The 16,115-nt window shown below is 35.9% G+C and overlaps 2 protein-coding genes across 2 annotated transcripts; one reads left to right on the top strand and one right to left on the bottom strand.

Moving 5' to 3' along the window:
- The first annotated feature begins 5,079 nt into the window (after positions 1–5,079).
- On the top strand, positions 5,080–8,290 carry LOC127798048 (trihelix transcription factor ASR3-like). The gene is made up of 3 exons (XM_052331335.1): positions 5,080–5,988; positions 6,215–6,256; positions 7,868–8,290. The coding sequence occupies exons 1-3, from the start codon at positions 5,250–5,252 to the stop codon at positions 8,161–8,163; spliced, it is 1,077 nt and encodes a 358-aa protein (XP_052187295.1). The 5' UTR covers positions 5,080–5,249; the 3' UTR covers positions 8,164–8,290.
- A 307-nt stretch (positions 8,291–8,597) lies between these two features.
- Positions 8,598–10,929, bottom strand: LOC127798047 (uncharacterized). The gene is made up of 2 exons (XM_052331334.1): positions 10,546–10,929; positions 8,598–9,712 (listed from the first exon to the last, which is right to left on the bottom strand). The coding sequence occupies exons 1-2, from the start codon at positions 10,907–10,909 to the stop codon at positions 8,802–8,804; spliced, it is 1,275 nt and encodes a 424-aa protein (XP_052187294.1). The 5' UTR covers positions 10,910–10,929; the 3' UTR covers positions 8,598–8,801.
- Positions 10,930–16,115: the final 5,186 nt, after the last annotated feature.

Below are 16,115 nucleotides of genomic sequence, written 5' to 3'. Positions count from 1 at the left end.
AACTAACCAATATCAAATTAACCGAAACTTAAATAGTGGTAATCGAACATAATCGAAAATCAAACTAATGCACAAAATAATCAAAGAGACCGAACATTAGTTCGGCCTTACTGTTGCCGCTAGCCAACTAGTGATTCCAATGATCGGAACTGATCATCGAATTCCCCTAATAGCGATGATTCACATATCCAAAAATGAGTTTGATCTAATGGTTGATTTTTTTTAGATCTAAAAATTAATTTCATGGTCAAAAACACGTTTTTGGAAAAACATTGTCGACCACCATCCACGGCGGATTTTGACGATCGAAATCAACCACCAAATTCTCTTTGCCTCAGTGACTCACATACCCAAAAATCAAAAGCATCTAATGGTTGGATTTTAGTAGATCTAGATTTTAATGTAAAATAAAAGTTGTTGAAAAACTTACCGAATGGGCCATCGGCATTGACGGACAAGCACGGTGGTGCAAATTGGAGGGAGAGAAAGATGATTGGTTAGTGCGAGCATTAGCATCGTCATCGGAGGGAGACGAAGGGCCGAGTGAATCAAAGCTTCGGCCTTTCATCTTCGTCTCTAGCTAATCGACCCTTCATCTTCGACATGCGAATCGGAGACGAAGACGAAGTTCACTCAGCCAGTCGACCCTTCATCTTTGCCTTTGTCTCTAGTCAGTAAGTTTGGAGGCGAGAAATGGTGGTGGTGACAAAGGGCGAAGGATCAAAGATAGTAATGGGGGGTGGGCAAGTCAGACCGAGAAGAAGAAGATGGAAGGGCACGAAGAACTCAAAAGGTTGTTTTCCTTTTATAATACGCTCAAAAATATGTCGTTTTGAAATTTCAGTTGATTTAGTTAGTTCAATTAAACCAACAACAAAAACTAAATCAATAAAAACTAATTGAACTTTTTACTTAAATTAATCAACCCGCTAACCGACAATTTAATAACTAAACTGAATCTACTGGTTCGATCAATTCAGTTTGATTAGTTTGGTCTAACCAAACTAATGCGTAGCCCTAGAAATTACCCTGCCTCTACAAGAATGTAGACTCATTCTTTGGTGACCCAACTTTTTAGTATATGGTAATTATCCTTCCAAAGCTCATGATATTATTATCAATTTTCTTAGTTATGTTTATTACTATACAATGTGCACTTTTCAATTAATAATAAAATATAAAATAAATTTTACTCTCTCTTCAAACTAAACATGCTTGGCTTTTACCAATCTCTAAACTAGAGGGACTTCCAAATATTTGTCCCCACGCTATCTTATCATCATAAAGCAATATAGCCTGAATGTGACCTCCTGCCAGTGCTAACTGCTACACCCAGGGACCGAACAACGCCGCGCAAGGCGTGCTTCCTAACCCATCTTTGCAAGTTTCCGTTTGGTCACTAATAAAGGACACAAGTATAATTGCACTAGCCCACCTTTGATTTAAGAAAAGTAACGATGGCTAACTTCATCAGAGAGTGAGGAAGAAAGACAAATTAAGAGGTGTCCGTAGTGCCAATGGTGAAGCGTTTGGTTACTTGTGCATGCTAAGCCCGGCCCCACCTCATTAAGCATTATAAGTCAAAGGTTAGGTGCTAATTATTATTCCATTAACGTGGTGTTTTAGAGGTTAAGGATAAGGGTGAGAGAGTGGACAAGAGTTTTTTTCAATCTTCTTGGTAGGGTAGGGTACCCTAATCAAGTTGATGTTGAAAGTTCATTTTTTTTTATGGTTGCAGCTATTAATTAATGTTATATATTTAGAAGATCATCGCGCACTAATAACCCCACTAAAAAATAAGAAAAATTAAAAAAAAATCAAAATTTAATTCGATATGAGATTTAAACGTAATGTTAGCCCTATAAATACATTACATATATCAGAATGGAGAATTGATAATTTTGTCACAAGAAAAGCTGTACTTTTTGGCATGTCTATGGCAAAAAGAGTGATATTTATGTCCGCGATGATAGTTCATATAGTGATTCATATTTTATATCCTTTAGTATGATCATTTTTTTAATTTTCTAAAAAAAAAAGTGACATCTATTAACATTAGAATAAGTAATTGAAGTAGGTGGCATATCTTTAATCATTTAATATTCCAATATTAAGGTGTCAAGGAAACCTTCATTATAAAAGGAAAAGGTAAAAAAAAAAAAATCATATTATTAAGGGTAATTTTATTTATCAATCCTTGAAGTTTGTTTAAATTGTAATGTTTGTTTTTGTTTTTGTATTTTTAAAAGTAACATAGTTAATTACTAAGTACCACATACTCTCTTGTCATTAAATAAATATAATTAATTTTATAAAAATCTCTAAAATACATCTCTCTTTTCCAAAATTATAAACAATAAAAAAATACATAACCAAATCATGTGTTGTACCACCCAAAGAAAGAGGGGCAAAAAAGAGAATCTTTGAAAAAAAATTCTCTCGACAAAATTATCTTTGGGCAAAGGCCTATCTTAGCAGAGGTAACCTCTCGGTAGAGGCATCCTATCGATAGAGAGGACCTCACCCAACATATGTATCTCTCAGCAGAGATAACCTCTCGACAGAGGCATTCTATCGACAGAAAAGTCCTTTCGGCAAGCGCTTAACCCATCAAAGATCTCTCTCAGCAAGTACTTTCTCTTGGCAAAGTGAGGATGTCTCTCGTTAAGGCCTTTTGGTGAAGCTAAATCCTCTCTTAGCAACGTGACTCTTTTGGCAAAGGTTGCTAACCATAAGACATTATCTCGGCAAAGTTATCATCTCAGGCAGAATGATTGTATCGGTAGTGTGATTGTCTCGACAATGTTATTGACTCAACAATATCTTTGTATCAGCATTGTGAATTATCTCGACAAAGGCCTCACACAGCAAAGATGCCCTCTCCACAAAGATATCCTCTCAATAGAGGCATCTTCTCGACAAATATTCATTCACCGCAAGATGATGAGCATGTGTTAACACTTGATATTCTCAGAATTCGCGTCTTATAAATACCTAGCTACAGGACTCAGAAATGGGAGGAAAATTTTCAATAAACTTTTAACACTCAGAGCATTTTTCACTATTTTTCTTGAATATTTGTTTCTTGTGGGTACTAAGTAAAGTATTGAAGGGTCATCACGGGTGAGGATCCCTGTGAGCCTTTTAACTCTTTTGTGAGTACTAATAAGGAAACAGAGGGTCCTCTCAGCAAGACATATTTCTTTTTGGAAAAAAGTCTATCCCTCTCAGCAAGACACATTTCCTTTCGGCAAGAAGTCTATTCCTCTCTGTAAGCCCAATTCCTTTCGACAAGAGACTTAATCCTTGCGATAAGCCCAATTCCTTTTGGCAAGACATTTTCTTTTGGGAAGGAAACCTATTTCTCTCGTGTTTCTCTCAGCTAAAGGGTGTTCCTTCCAACAGCCATATCTCTCTTGACAAAACAAAAACTCTTTCAACACTCATGTTCACTTAGCAAAGGCTCTAGTCCTCTCAGCTATCACATTCTTATGGCACTCACATTCTTGTGGCAGTTTTGTTTCTCTAAGTAATCATAATGCTCTTAGCAGCCCACACCATTTCAACAGCACAAATCCTTTTGGTAGTATCATTTCTCTTAGACACCAGGCTTAAGCACCGGCAACAGCTAATACTATTCCACAAATTTTAATTGTTGTATTTCTGGCAACATCATGATTTGGGTTCCTTCATAAATCAGAACCCAATTTTTTATACAGGCTATATATAGAATGAGGAAGATAGATAGAAAGAGATATAAAAAAGATTATCGGCAATGGCTTACTTATCTATGGCGCAGCGCACACACACACACACATATATATATATAAAGGTGTAAAACCTTATCTATAATTTGATGCAAGTTGAACCCTATCAGAATGTGATTGGGGGTTCAAAAGCCCTCTGCAAATCAAAAAATCCAACCTTTTGCAAATCGAACTCCAAGTTTTCAATTGAGAAAGAAATAGATGAGAAAACCAATTTGGCTTGACGAAGCTATCAACAAAGAAAGCTAGAGCTTGTCAACATTGATGATGACAACTACATGTTATAAGGTTATTCGACACAATTAATAGGACAATAAAAGATTGGAGGAAAAAGATGAAAGAGAAAGAAAGGGTTTAGATAAGAGAGAAAGGGAGAGAATATATTCAAAATAAAGGCCAAATTTGTGATTTTACTTGATATATTAACCTTAATGGAGCTATGTGTTATTTTAAAACATACAAGAGAAGTTGGTGCAATTTTGACAAACTTTGAGGGTGGTTGGTGAAATTTAACATATTATTTAATTCAATAATATAATTATGTTATCTACCCAACAAAATTGTATTACATGATGACCTTAGGATTATGACCATTCAAGATAATAATTTCTTAAAAGTCATCTTTCTAGATTCTAATTGAGATTTCAAATTCAAATCTCACACCTTAATTGATTGTTGATTGTTTGATTGTTTGGGTGATTACTCCTCATAAATATTGTAAATATCTTGTGGCCAATATAAAGAGCACAAAGAGATTCCAAATGGTAAAAGTGTCCTTGACATGGGCAATCGAACAAATTATTTCATAAATCTAACTTAAAAAGAATGATATCACTTGATCCAAGATCAAGATGAGCATGAAGTTAACCTAAGAATCTTCATTGCAAGCACATGAACTCAAGTTACAAAAAGTTTCTAGCCCGTTTACATGCATCGATCTCGTTAACTCATGATAAATTCGAGCCCTAACACATTCCTACTTCAATTTTTCATTCAATCAATAACCATTTTTAACTAAATCATTGAAGATCTTTGTAAAAAAAAATCATAGATAATATTCCTTGCAAATATATGACGTAATATCAAAAAAACTTTTCTAAATCCTCGAATCTTAGTGTCACCAATCCAACTCGATGTCTAAGAGTGATGGCTTCCTAAAAGCTTAGCATCATCGATAAAGTTATCAAGTTAAAAGAGCAAATAATTAATATCATTGTCCCAAAGCATAGCTAAAAGAGAAAAAGAAAAACTAGGATTATCATAGGGTAGAAAAGGGCAATGGCAGGAGTAAAAATGGAAAACGTCCGCCCAAAATCCCTAAACAAAACAAAACCTCCCTCTTTTCCCCTAATCACTCTCACTTTCCACTACTCTCTGCTCTCCTCTCTCTTCCCGATCTCTGAACGGAACGGACTACCAAAGAACGCCGTTACTTGATACGCACGCCCCCGTTATGTCACGTGCCTTTCATACTGCGAGTCTATGGCGCATCAGGGATTGAGTCTCGCTCCTACGCCCCTTTCCGCCGACGACGACGTCGACGTAGTCCCTAACGGCCGCCACGCCAAGCCACCGGCCGTCGATGGACCCGATGATGGAAACCGAGCCCCCCGGCTTCCGCGTTGGACCAGGCAAGAGATTCTGGTGCTCATACAAGGCAAGAGAGTGGCCGAGAACCGGGTTCGGAGGGGCCGCGCCGCCGGCATGGCCTTTGGGTCTGCCTCTCAGGCGGTGGAGCCCAAGTGGGCGTCCGTCTCGTCGTACTGTAAGCGGCATGGGGTGAACCGGGGGCCAGTTCAGTGCCGGAAGAGGTGGAGCAATTTGGCCGGAGACTATAAGAAGATCAAGGAATGGGAATCGCAGATACGGGAAGAGGCGGAGTCGTTTTGGGTCATGAGGAACGATTTGAGGCGCGAGAGAAAGCTGCCCGGTTTCTTCGATAGAGAGGTCTATGATATACTCGAGAACGGGACGACGGCGTCTATTACTCCGACGGTTCTGGCTTTGGCTCTGGCGCCCTCGACGGCAGTGGATAAGGAGACGGAGGCCGTGTTTGATAGCGGGCGGAGCGCCGCCGCTGCCGTGGAGGATGGCTTGTTTTCGGATTTTGAGCAATCAGCGCAAGAGGAGGCTAGTGGCGGCAGCCTGGAGACAGAATTTACGCCGGAAAAGGAAAAGGAGGTTCCGACGACAGCCGTGCCAGCTCCGGTTCCAATTCCAGGTAATTTGGATTGGAGAATGGCATACTGTTGCATATCAATCGGATAACGTATAGTTCTCTGGAGTGGGATTGTTTGGCGTCTGGATTTTCAAGGGAGGCGTTGACACTTATTGTTTCTTTCTTGTTCTTTTCCCGTACTTTTCTTTTCTTCTGGTTTGGTTTTGAAGCTCCAATCAATTGTCTTCATGGGAGTATGCTGATTCATGTTTGATATCTTCATTTACAGATAAACAATATGAGCCATTTTCTAAAGGGTCTCCAACTCCAGGTAATTTGTTCTGGCCAAAATATCGAAACATTATGTGCAAATGTCATCCTTTTATACTCGTTTCCTCGTTCGTTGATCAATTATGTTGTGTCTAATTCTATATATCTGCTGTAGTTCAGGTTAAGTTTGGTGTTCATATGCTTTGTCAGTTCATGTTTAAAAAAGTAGATATGTTCCTTGCTGCTGCTTCTTTGAGTCTCATGACCCTTGACCTGAATAAAACACAACAGGTATTGTGGCTTATGCTTTTTGTTAGGAATTTTAGAGGTGACAAGAATACAAATCAAGTCCATGGTTTTTCACATCTTGATGGTGTTTTGCATCAGTTTCATGCCAACTCGTTCATGGTTTTTTCTGGAGTATCGCAAGCTAAACATCGTCCAATTGTGAAACTACTGGTGGTTGATTCATTAACATGTACATGGTGCTGCTCCTGTGTCAAATAATTGCCAAGTATAGAGGAAGGTCTATCAAAGCCTGCTTGAAATGAGACGGCCAAATCTCTCCTCTATTTTCACCTTTTCCTCGAAATTTTCTTTGTTTCAATTATATCTCTGACCTGCATTTTCGAATCAATTTAACTTACTTGACTTTTTTTTTCAAGTGGCAACCCAAATTTGTCTCGATTACACTTTTGAACCTACATTTTCGAATCAATTTAATTCCTATATTTTGACATAAACAGAGTGTGACATATACTTTTTCATCTCACATTACCTTTTTTTTTTTTACACATGAAAAATATAAGAATTAAATTGACTAAAAAAGTATGTCTAGAAGTATAATCAAAACAACAAAAAATTTAGTTGCCACATGAAAAAAATGTCAAAGTACAAGGGTTAAATTGATTCGAAAATTAAGTTCAACAATGTAATCGAAACAACGAAAAATTTAGGTGACCACACAAACAAAAAATATAAAAGTATATGGATTTGGCAAATGATACTACTAAACCCTTTCTTGCTTTGCTCCATCTTTCACTTTCTTTTCTTTGTTTTTTTCTCCTTTTCCCTTAAAATTTCAATGCATCTCCATGTGATATGCCTACTCTGCTTATTCTCTGACCGGGAATACAAAAAATGATAGCTAATTGTTTTGTGGGTCTGGCTAGGGTGTATTGGGACTGCAAGCCTTTTCAGTTGAATTGATTTTTTACAGCATATTCGAACACTCTATAGCAAATGAAGCAGTTTGGATAACGATTTGCAAAATCATTTGGTTCAATCGGGTCAATTTCCTAAATATCCCACGCAGGTGCCCACCTCCTTTGTGATGGACCTGTGTATGGTCCTGGCAAAGGGTAGCCTTCTATTTCCTCATTCAGTTAAAAGCCAGATTCTACGGCAGTTTAGAAACTGATTTTTTCATCCATTGGCAGCTCATCCCTAAATGTAATGGGAAAAGGGGCTATGGTTATTGGTAATCTTTCGTGAAACAGTGAACCATTAAAAAGAAGAAAGAGTAGGGTGATACAAGACACTAAAATCATGAAATTGGAGTTGTTTTAATGCCAGAAACTTTATGTAATGTTGAGTTGAGCTATTCCCGAGCGTCTATGGTGGTTCAGAAGCATATTATACGTCACTGATACTAAGTGGTTTGGTTCCACAGGTCCATCACAGGGCACACAGCAAACTTCAAATCCTGAGATGGGAACTACTTCTCAGGAAGGGCGGAAGAGAAAGCGTTTCGCGGCAGATGCAGGTGGGGACGAACAAACCGACACCCTGCATTGCCAGTTGATCGAAATTTTAGAAAGGAATGGTAGAATGCTGAGTGCTCAACTGGAAGCTCAGAACACCAATTTTGAATTGGACAGGCAGCTGCGGAAAGATAACATGAGTTGCTTAGTTGCTGTTCTAAATAAACTGGCAGATGCTTTGGGAAGGATTGCGGATAACCTATAGTAGAGAGCTACCAGAACATAGTGAGTGTATATAGCAGCACAAATGATATGGTCGGAGCTCAATGGATTGTAAGGGAGCTTTAAGGATTTAGCTGATTGGATTACATAAAAGTTTGATTTTCCTTTTACCCTTATTATTTTTGCCTCTTTACGGCTTATTGCATTTCTAGAGAATAAAAAGCAGGGAATTTGAGAGCTGCCATCTATTTCTTGTTTTATTTGTCATGTTATACAAGGTGATTCCCATCGGGATCTGCAGTCATCATACTGATTATTGATGCTATAAAGCAATTTCAGAGCTACTTGATCTCAACATTGACCGATTTTTAAGTTATTGCCATTCCATTCCAGTGCGATGCCTACTAAATAAATACTTTGGGTGTCAGCCATGGCTACATTCAGGTGATGTTTGGAAACACTTGAAGTACTCCGGGCTGTTAAACACTCGACTCCGTAATATTGTATCAAACACACCACCACGTACAAACACACACAAGAAAAGAAAATTCCAGCCATCAAACTGGCTATCCATGGACTAAAAAAGCATCTTAGGTTAACAGACGTTGAAGGGAACAAAATTTCCCTTTGCAGAAATCATCAACTAGGCATCTCTTAGAAACAAACAACAGCAATGGAAAATCAAAGAACAGAATCATCGGACTTCTCCCTTGTTCGAGTTCGATAGCGGCGAGATGGTTTGTGAAAGCTAGCACTCACATCTGTTGCGGAGGTTTCCTGATCATCTTCCATGACACTAACCTCGGTGCCTTGGGCTGCAATGCTGTGGGGAATGGCCGATTGGCTAGAACCATCTCCATGGTTTGGCTTTGTCCCAGTGCTTCTATCTACTGGTGCAGCAGCATTACTTCCCTTCTTCCTTGGTATAAACGTTATTGATTTTGGAAGATCAGCAGATTCATCCTCCAGCTGCGACCTAAACTCATTTGGGTTCGACCTATTCACCAGCTTAAGAAAGTCTAGAAAAGCTTGGCTGTTTGACTTATCATCAACTTCATTGGCTGAATCAAAGGTGTAATGCGTATACTTGGAAGGATTCAGCAGATAATCGGGAACTCCTGGTCTGTTTCTGGCCGATGGACAATCATCACCAGAAACTACGGTCTCCACCGACGAGGAGTCTCTAAAGAAATCTAGTGATTTCTCTAATGTTTCTTCATAATTATCCTTGCAACCTGGGTCGAATCTGACATGTTTATTACCCTTGGAAGTTGCTGAATTATCCTTCCTCTTCAGTATAGGCCTCAGTTTCCCAACGTCTTCAGAAGGTTGCATAACAATTTCCTCAACCTTTGGCATAGATTCATCGTTCATTTGGTTAGAACCAAATGTACAAGCTTCTATTTCATCTTCTTTCAGCCTAATTCTGGCAGCAAAGTGATTGGCACGGGGATCCTTAGTAGTGTCATGAACTGAACCGGGAAGCAGATTGTGAGAGTTTAAATACGGTCCATGATTGGCCACATCCTTCATGTACAAGCGTTCACCTGCATCCTCTCTGCCCTCAGCCACTTTATCATATTCATCTTCTTCTTCCTGCAGGTAGGTTGACTTCATTAAATACATTAGACTCCCAGGGTAGCAGAAATAAAAAATAAAAATTTCCAACATGTCCCCAAATCATCATCACCAATTCCACCTTATCCTAACCAACGTAAGGCCAGTGGCCTATCACGTTCATGATGTCAATTTGACTTCTAAAAATTATTTTGAAAATGCAAATCTATGCAAAAGAACAATGTATAAATTTTATGCTGGACACCCTTTCTAACACAGCGCTCTTCCGACAGAATGATGATATAAAATTCTAACACCATTTTCATATGGATAATTTTGATTAGATGGCACCGAACGAAGTCAATTGATATGGTTCTATTCTATCACATACTTGATGTTGTAAAACAACCTATGTAACATGTCTCCCAAATCAAATATATAAAAAGAACAATACTCCCAGAGAAACAGTACAAGCAATCCTACAAGGATATACCTTCAGGAGGATACTCATATATAAGCATTTAAACTAATCTTACTTTTTAATCAGCAGATATATAGCAACACAAATACTAACGCCAAAAAGATATGATTGCTTCCAAAGCCAGTGAGAAATTCATCCAAATTACTAACTATTAGTGTATATACTCGTGAATTAACAAATATGTGAAGCGATTCCCATATCAATTCTTCCTGCTACCAATTAGAGGAATTACTGTAAAATCCTTGGAACAGAAAGTCAGTTGTTACTCTACGAAACGAAACCATCAGAGAAGGGCTTCAAAATCCACTCAATTAAGAACACACAAAAACAAAGCACGGGCGAAATCCATGTAACTAAGCCAATGAAATAAATAAGAAACACTGGAACTTGCCTCATTATCAAGCGTGCGATCCAAGCCTATGGAAGATCTGATATCCCAATCATCTGTACCATCGTCCGAAGGCCGAGAACGACCTCTAGAAGGACCGTCGTCGTCGTCGTCGTCGTCGTCATCTAGGTCTTGCTCGAACTTTCTTCGATTAAACCTGGACTTGTTGGAGAAGAGGGCCCGGAAGGACGAAGAACAGGGCGTTAGGTCGTCGTCGTCTCGGGCGGAGGGGGCAGCGTGGCGCCGCCACTCTCTCTTCTCGACCTCGCCGTCGGTGAGAGACCAGGATGGAGATCGGGACGAGGACGAGGCCAGCGGCCCGAAAGCCTTCTCCACTCGAGCTCTGAAACTATCGTCCTCCATCGATTTTCTACGAATGAGTGTGAGAGGCCGGTACCCTCTCTTTCTCCTTTTTAAACCTTTTTTTTTTTTTTTTTTTACTGTTTTCGAAGGCCGTGCACCGCCTCTCTGGGGATTCGACCCGGCTCATACGTGTTGGGTTTTGGGTTGTTTGGGCTGCGTCTTCGGTTCAAATTATTTTGTAGGGTTTGGTATATGAAAATAGGTCACTTGTTTTTAGGAATTTAATTAGTAGAAATTATATTTTTATATTTAATATATTACATTCTGGAAAAATAGATTCCCACTAATAAAAGAAGTGAGAAAGTTTACTTTTTTAAATGATGAGAAAATGAAGTTAATTTTTTTAGACGAAATTACCCTTTCGAATTTGTTGCAGAAAATAAAATAAATTTTTGATATAATGCTAGTTTATAAACACTTGATATTAATTTCTACAAAAATTTAAATACGTTAATTTATTTTTGGTATATAATATATACCACATATTTGATTATATATTATATATGATTTAAAATTACATTATATTACAATCATATTTAATATGATTATAGTATATGATTGAACCGAAAAGAGATTATAATATGTTTAGTATATCATATATGATAAATTAAATCATAAAATATATATTAAGACAACGTACTCAAACCCCCTATAGTTTGAATCATTCGCACAGAAATTATTTATGATTTAAAAATAATTTTAAAGGTCTTTTTAATTTAATTGTTTTTTCTCGAACAAACCATCCTCATTTGTTTAAGTCTAATTAATTTTAATTAAGTTCATTAGACTATAATTACGTTAAAATTAAATTAAAATAACAAATAAAAGTTTAAAAATAAAGCCCCCATGGCATAGCTCCCCTGACAAAGAAAGTACACTCTAAGGTGATGTTTTTGAGCCCTCGAATTCGGTGTTCGAGCCTTGCTTAGGGAGAAGCTCAACAGTCACAGTGATTTTAAAAGTTGAAAATCACTTAATGCCCTCACATTTACGACGAGGTTAGAATTGAACTGACAGTTGAGTCCTTTAATTTACATCTCATGTTGATATTGTGGGGACGCTCATGATGATGCGTTAATCCAAAAAAAATTTTAAATAAAAAGAATAATGGTCAATAGAAACTATCATTTTTTATCACTTAAAATAAACTTATATGCCCTATAAATAACATATAATTTAGATATAGAATAGACCCAAATAATAGAATAAAATCAAAATCTACAAGTGAATATTTGAGTCAAATACATATCTAAATGAGCCAAAACACAACTCAAAAGTGAAGACAACAAGAAAGAAACCAAGCAAACAAAAGACGAGAGAATAATTGAGGGGGCCCACTCGATCATGTGGGTTCAAATTCAATTGTCTTCCATGCCACCCTCAATCAATTGCACCAAATCCACTAACTCTAATTGCCATATTTTCATTCTCCAAGTCATTATTTTAATCTTGCGTCCCTTCAATCTTCCAAATCCACCTTGCATTAATGACAAAAGGAAATTCTTACAATCATACTTTTGCTCTTCGAAACTATTTTAAGTAAAATATTAAATTTTACTATTTATAATCATATTTATTACTTTTTGCAACTATTTAGGCTATGTTCGCTTTAATGTTTTTAAGTCATTTTTAATTTTTAATTTTCTAAAATAATGAAAATGCATTCTTTTTGTTGTTTTTAAAAATGTATTTTTAAAAATAAAAAAAATTATAAAGAAAACTCAAAACAACAAAAAGTTGTTTTGAGTATTTTCATCTAAAATAAACTCTAAATTCGAAATACATTTATTTATTTATTTATTCATATTTTATTATTATAATGGGAAAAAATATTACAAAATTCATTAACTTTCAAATGTATATATATTTTTAATAATATATTAATATTAAATATTTATAATTTACTGGATAATCAAATTTATTGAATAAAATATTATTAAAATTTTATTTTTAAAATTTCAAAGAGAATGCGTTTTCTAATTTTTTGTTTTAAAAAATAGTTTTTTAAAATGATAAAGAGAACGCGTTTTTAATTTTTTAAAAACAAACTATCAAAACTGAAAATGAATTTAAAACTCAAAACTAAAAATTGAAAAGCAAAAAGAACGCAATCTTATATTCCAAAGATACCCTCCAAACACCCATCCTCAAAAAAGACACCCCACACGCATGAAAGCCCATTCTCCTTCTTCTTCTTCTTCTTTAGACCGCTCGTCACATACCACTGACCTCTCGTCATCACTCTCTTTGTCGGAGTGCACTTGCCTCGCCCACCCTCTTCGTTGGAGTCCCCCAAAATCGCAGAAATAGGTAAGTAATTTCATTTAACGCGATTTAATTTCATTTGATGGCAAATGTAATGGAACCTCTAGCGTTCAGAGGCACAACTGCCTCTGAACCGCAACGTTCGGAGGCACAACCGCCTCCAAACCGAACCTTGGGGTTCGAAGTTCCCCGAACACCCAGAACGCTGAGGTTCGGGGGCGTTCAGGAATCGTGGGGTTTAATCAGTGTGTTATCTTATTTTTTAATTAATCTTAAATGTAAATGTAGCCTATTTGATTTAATAATAATGAGAATTTGTTTTTAGAAATATTAATAATTTGTGTTGTGTTGTGTTGTAGTCTAATTGTATAGATATGGTACTCGGTAGAAGAAATGAAGTAGAGCAAGCTCTTCCTTCTTCATCTCGATAGCGTCCCACTAAATCGACGAGAAGAAGAAAGGTTGAGAGTGCTAGTCAACCATTAGATGTATCAGAGGCAGTAGATCCATCTATTTTAGAGCCATATGCCTCACTAATTAGTTATCAATTTTGTAAAAAATTTGTTATAATTTTACCTTTATTTTAATCTTAAAAATGGTTTAAATTGAATATTAATATGGATTTTGTGATTGCATGCAAGTTTAAAAATATTAATATATAAAATAAAAATAATAATAATAATAAAAAAGAAATAAATAATATATATATATATAATATGGATTACAAGCCCAACACAAGGAAGACCCAAGCCCAAAACAAAGAATGCCCAAGCCCAACACAAAAATGCTTAAACCCAAAACAAAGAAAGTCTAAACCTAACACAAGGAAGGCCCAAGGCCAAAAAAAGAAAGGCCCAAGCCCAAAAGTAAAGGCTCAAGTTGTGGAATCTTCTTAGATATTTTGTTTATCTTTGTATTTTTAAATTAGATATTTTTATTATTAAATTAGATATTTTGTATTATTAAATTAGATAATTGTGCGGTCTCTATTGCATCTTGTGGACTATAAATAGCTCACTTGGTTGCATTCGTAACCATCCAATTTTTCTATAATAAAAACATAGTTGTGTTCTTAGAATTTCTCTCTCAATTCTTCAAACTTTAGTTTCCATATAGTTGTGTTATGTTATTCTTTTTGTTATTTTTACTATCCACCGCCTATATGGTTGGTTAAACATTATCTTTCAATTACTGTTTCTTTATTATCCACCGCATATATGATCAGTTAAATATTGTCTTTCAATTACTGTCTCTTTATTATCTACCGCCTATATGGTCGGTTAAATATTATCTTTCAATTACTGTCTCTTTATTATCCACCATCTATATGGTCAGTTAAATATTATCTTTTAAATACTGTTTTTTAATTTCTGTAATTTAATTCCAGTCATTTAAATTCTTGCTAATTTATTTTCAAATGAAGATGAGTAGCTAAATTCAATCTTGGATTAAGGTAAGAACAGTGTCCAACGCCAATGATTCCCAAAGAAAGCTGCGCTTCAAATGTGTAATATTAATCTGATTTAATTTGAGCAGTGTGCGTATAGTATATCTTTGAGTTTGGATTAGAGCATAAGCCTAAGTTAGAATTTCCATGCCACGTATGGAGATTGCTAGACCTAGAAATGTTTTCATACCCAAGCCCGAATGATTAATCTGTATCTATAAATTCTGTATGTGGAATGTAATTTCCATGCCATGTATGGAGATTGCTTAAACAAGAATTATCATTATCTTGAATTAAAATTACTGACAGGTGTGCAAAACTTAATTTATATGAATATTACTAATCTTTTCTATTAAATCGAGAATTAATTTGTTTTGATACTGAAATTGTCTTGACCCAAACTTCTTAAATTTAGTGTTAGTTTAGTTTCAATTCTTGCTTTTAGATCATCTTAATCACCTCCTAAAATCAAATATTATGTGATTTTTGTTTTCATTCAAAATAATCTCCCTGTGAACTGGCTCGAACTCACCGAAATATAAATTTAAAATTATACTGCACACACACTCGCACATTAGCGAGTATAATCGCCCTACACCTGCTTTAATAAGAGGATTGACGTTTAATGAATTTGGTTGTAATTTTGATGAATAAATGTGCAGGGTAGTGTAGTAGTCACTCACCATCTACTATTGCTTTTGAGTACCGTGCCAGTCATCAAGAGCAACTATTCGAGCAAGATGATATTTTTGGTAGACCATTACCTAGAGGCCTTAAGGATCCATCAATTCTAAAAAGTTTTAAAAATCACGTTGCATTTGCCATATGGTCAGGAGAGGTAAATTATATTAATTTTGCTTTTTTTAATTTATTATTATAATTTAAATAATTAAGTGTTTTAATTGTTTTTGGCATATGGTCAAGAAAAGTAAGTTATATTAATTTTTTTGTAAATTTATTATTATAATTTAAATAATCAAGTATTTTATTATTTTAACAGGAAAAATGTATATTAAAATGTAGAAGTCATGGACCTAAAATTCCTGAATGGCCATTGGATAACCAACAACATGATCGTGATATCGTTATGGAGTCTAGTTTATCACCTTTGATAGGGTGCACTTATCGTTTTATAAATCCTACTATTGTCTCAGCATTTATAGAAATAAGGCAGCCGAAGATGAATACATTTCATTTACCATTCGGGAAGATGAGTATAACATTATATGATGTGGCGGCTATTTTGAAGATTCCAGTCACTAGAAGGTCTGTATTTGTCCCTTATCATTTGACAGGTAATGAAGCTCGTGACTTATTATCTAGTTACTTGGGATTTCAATAAATACAGTAGCCCAACAGATTGTAGAAAATCAAGGACTATTTGTAAAGTTAGATTGGTTAAGAAAAATATTTATGCATATACCAGATTCAATTTCAAATGAAGAGATCCAACATGTCAGTAGAGCACATATGTTATTTTTATTAGGTTGTACC

The sequence above is a fragment of the Diospyros lotus genome, chromosome 3, assembly GCF_014633365.1.
Source record: "Diospyros lotus cultivar Yz01 chromosome 3, ASM1463336v1, whole genome shotgun sequence".
NCBI classification, from domain to species: domain Eukaryota; kingdom Viridiplantae; phylum Streptophyta; class Magnoliopsida; order Ericales; family Ebenaceae; genus Diospyros; species Diospyros lotus.
This window is presented reverse-complemented; position numbering and strand designations above follow the sequence as displayed.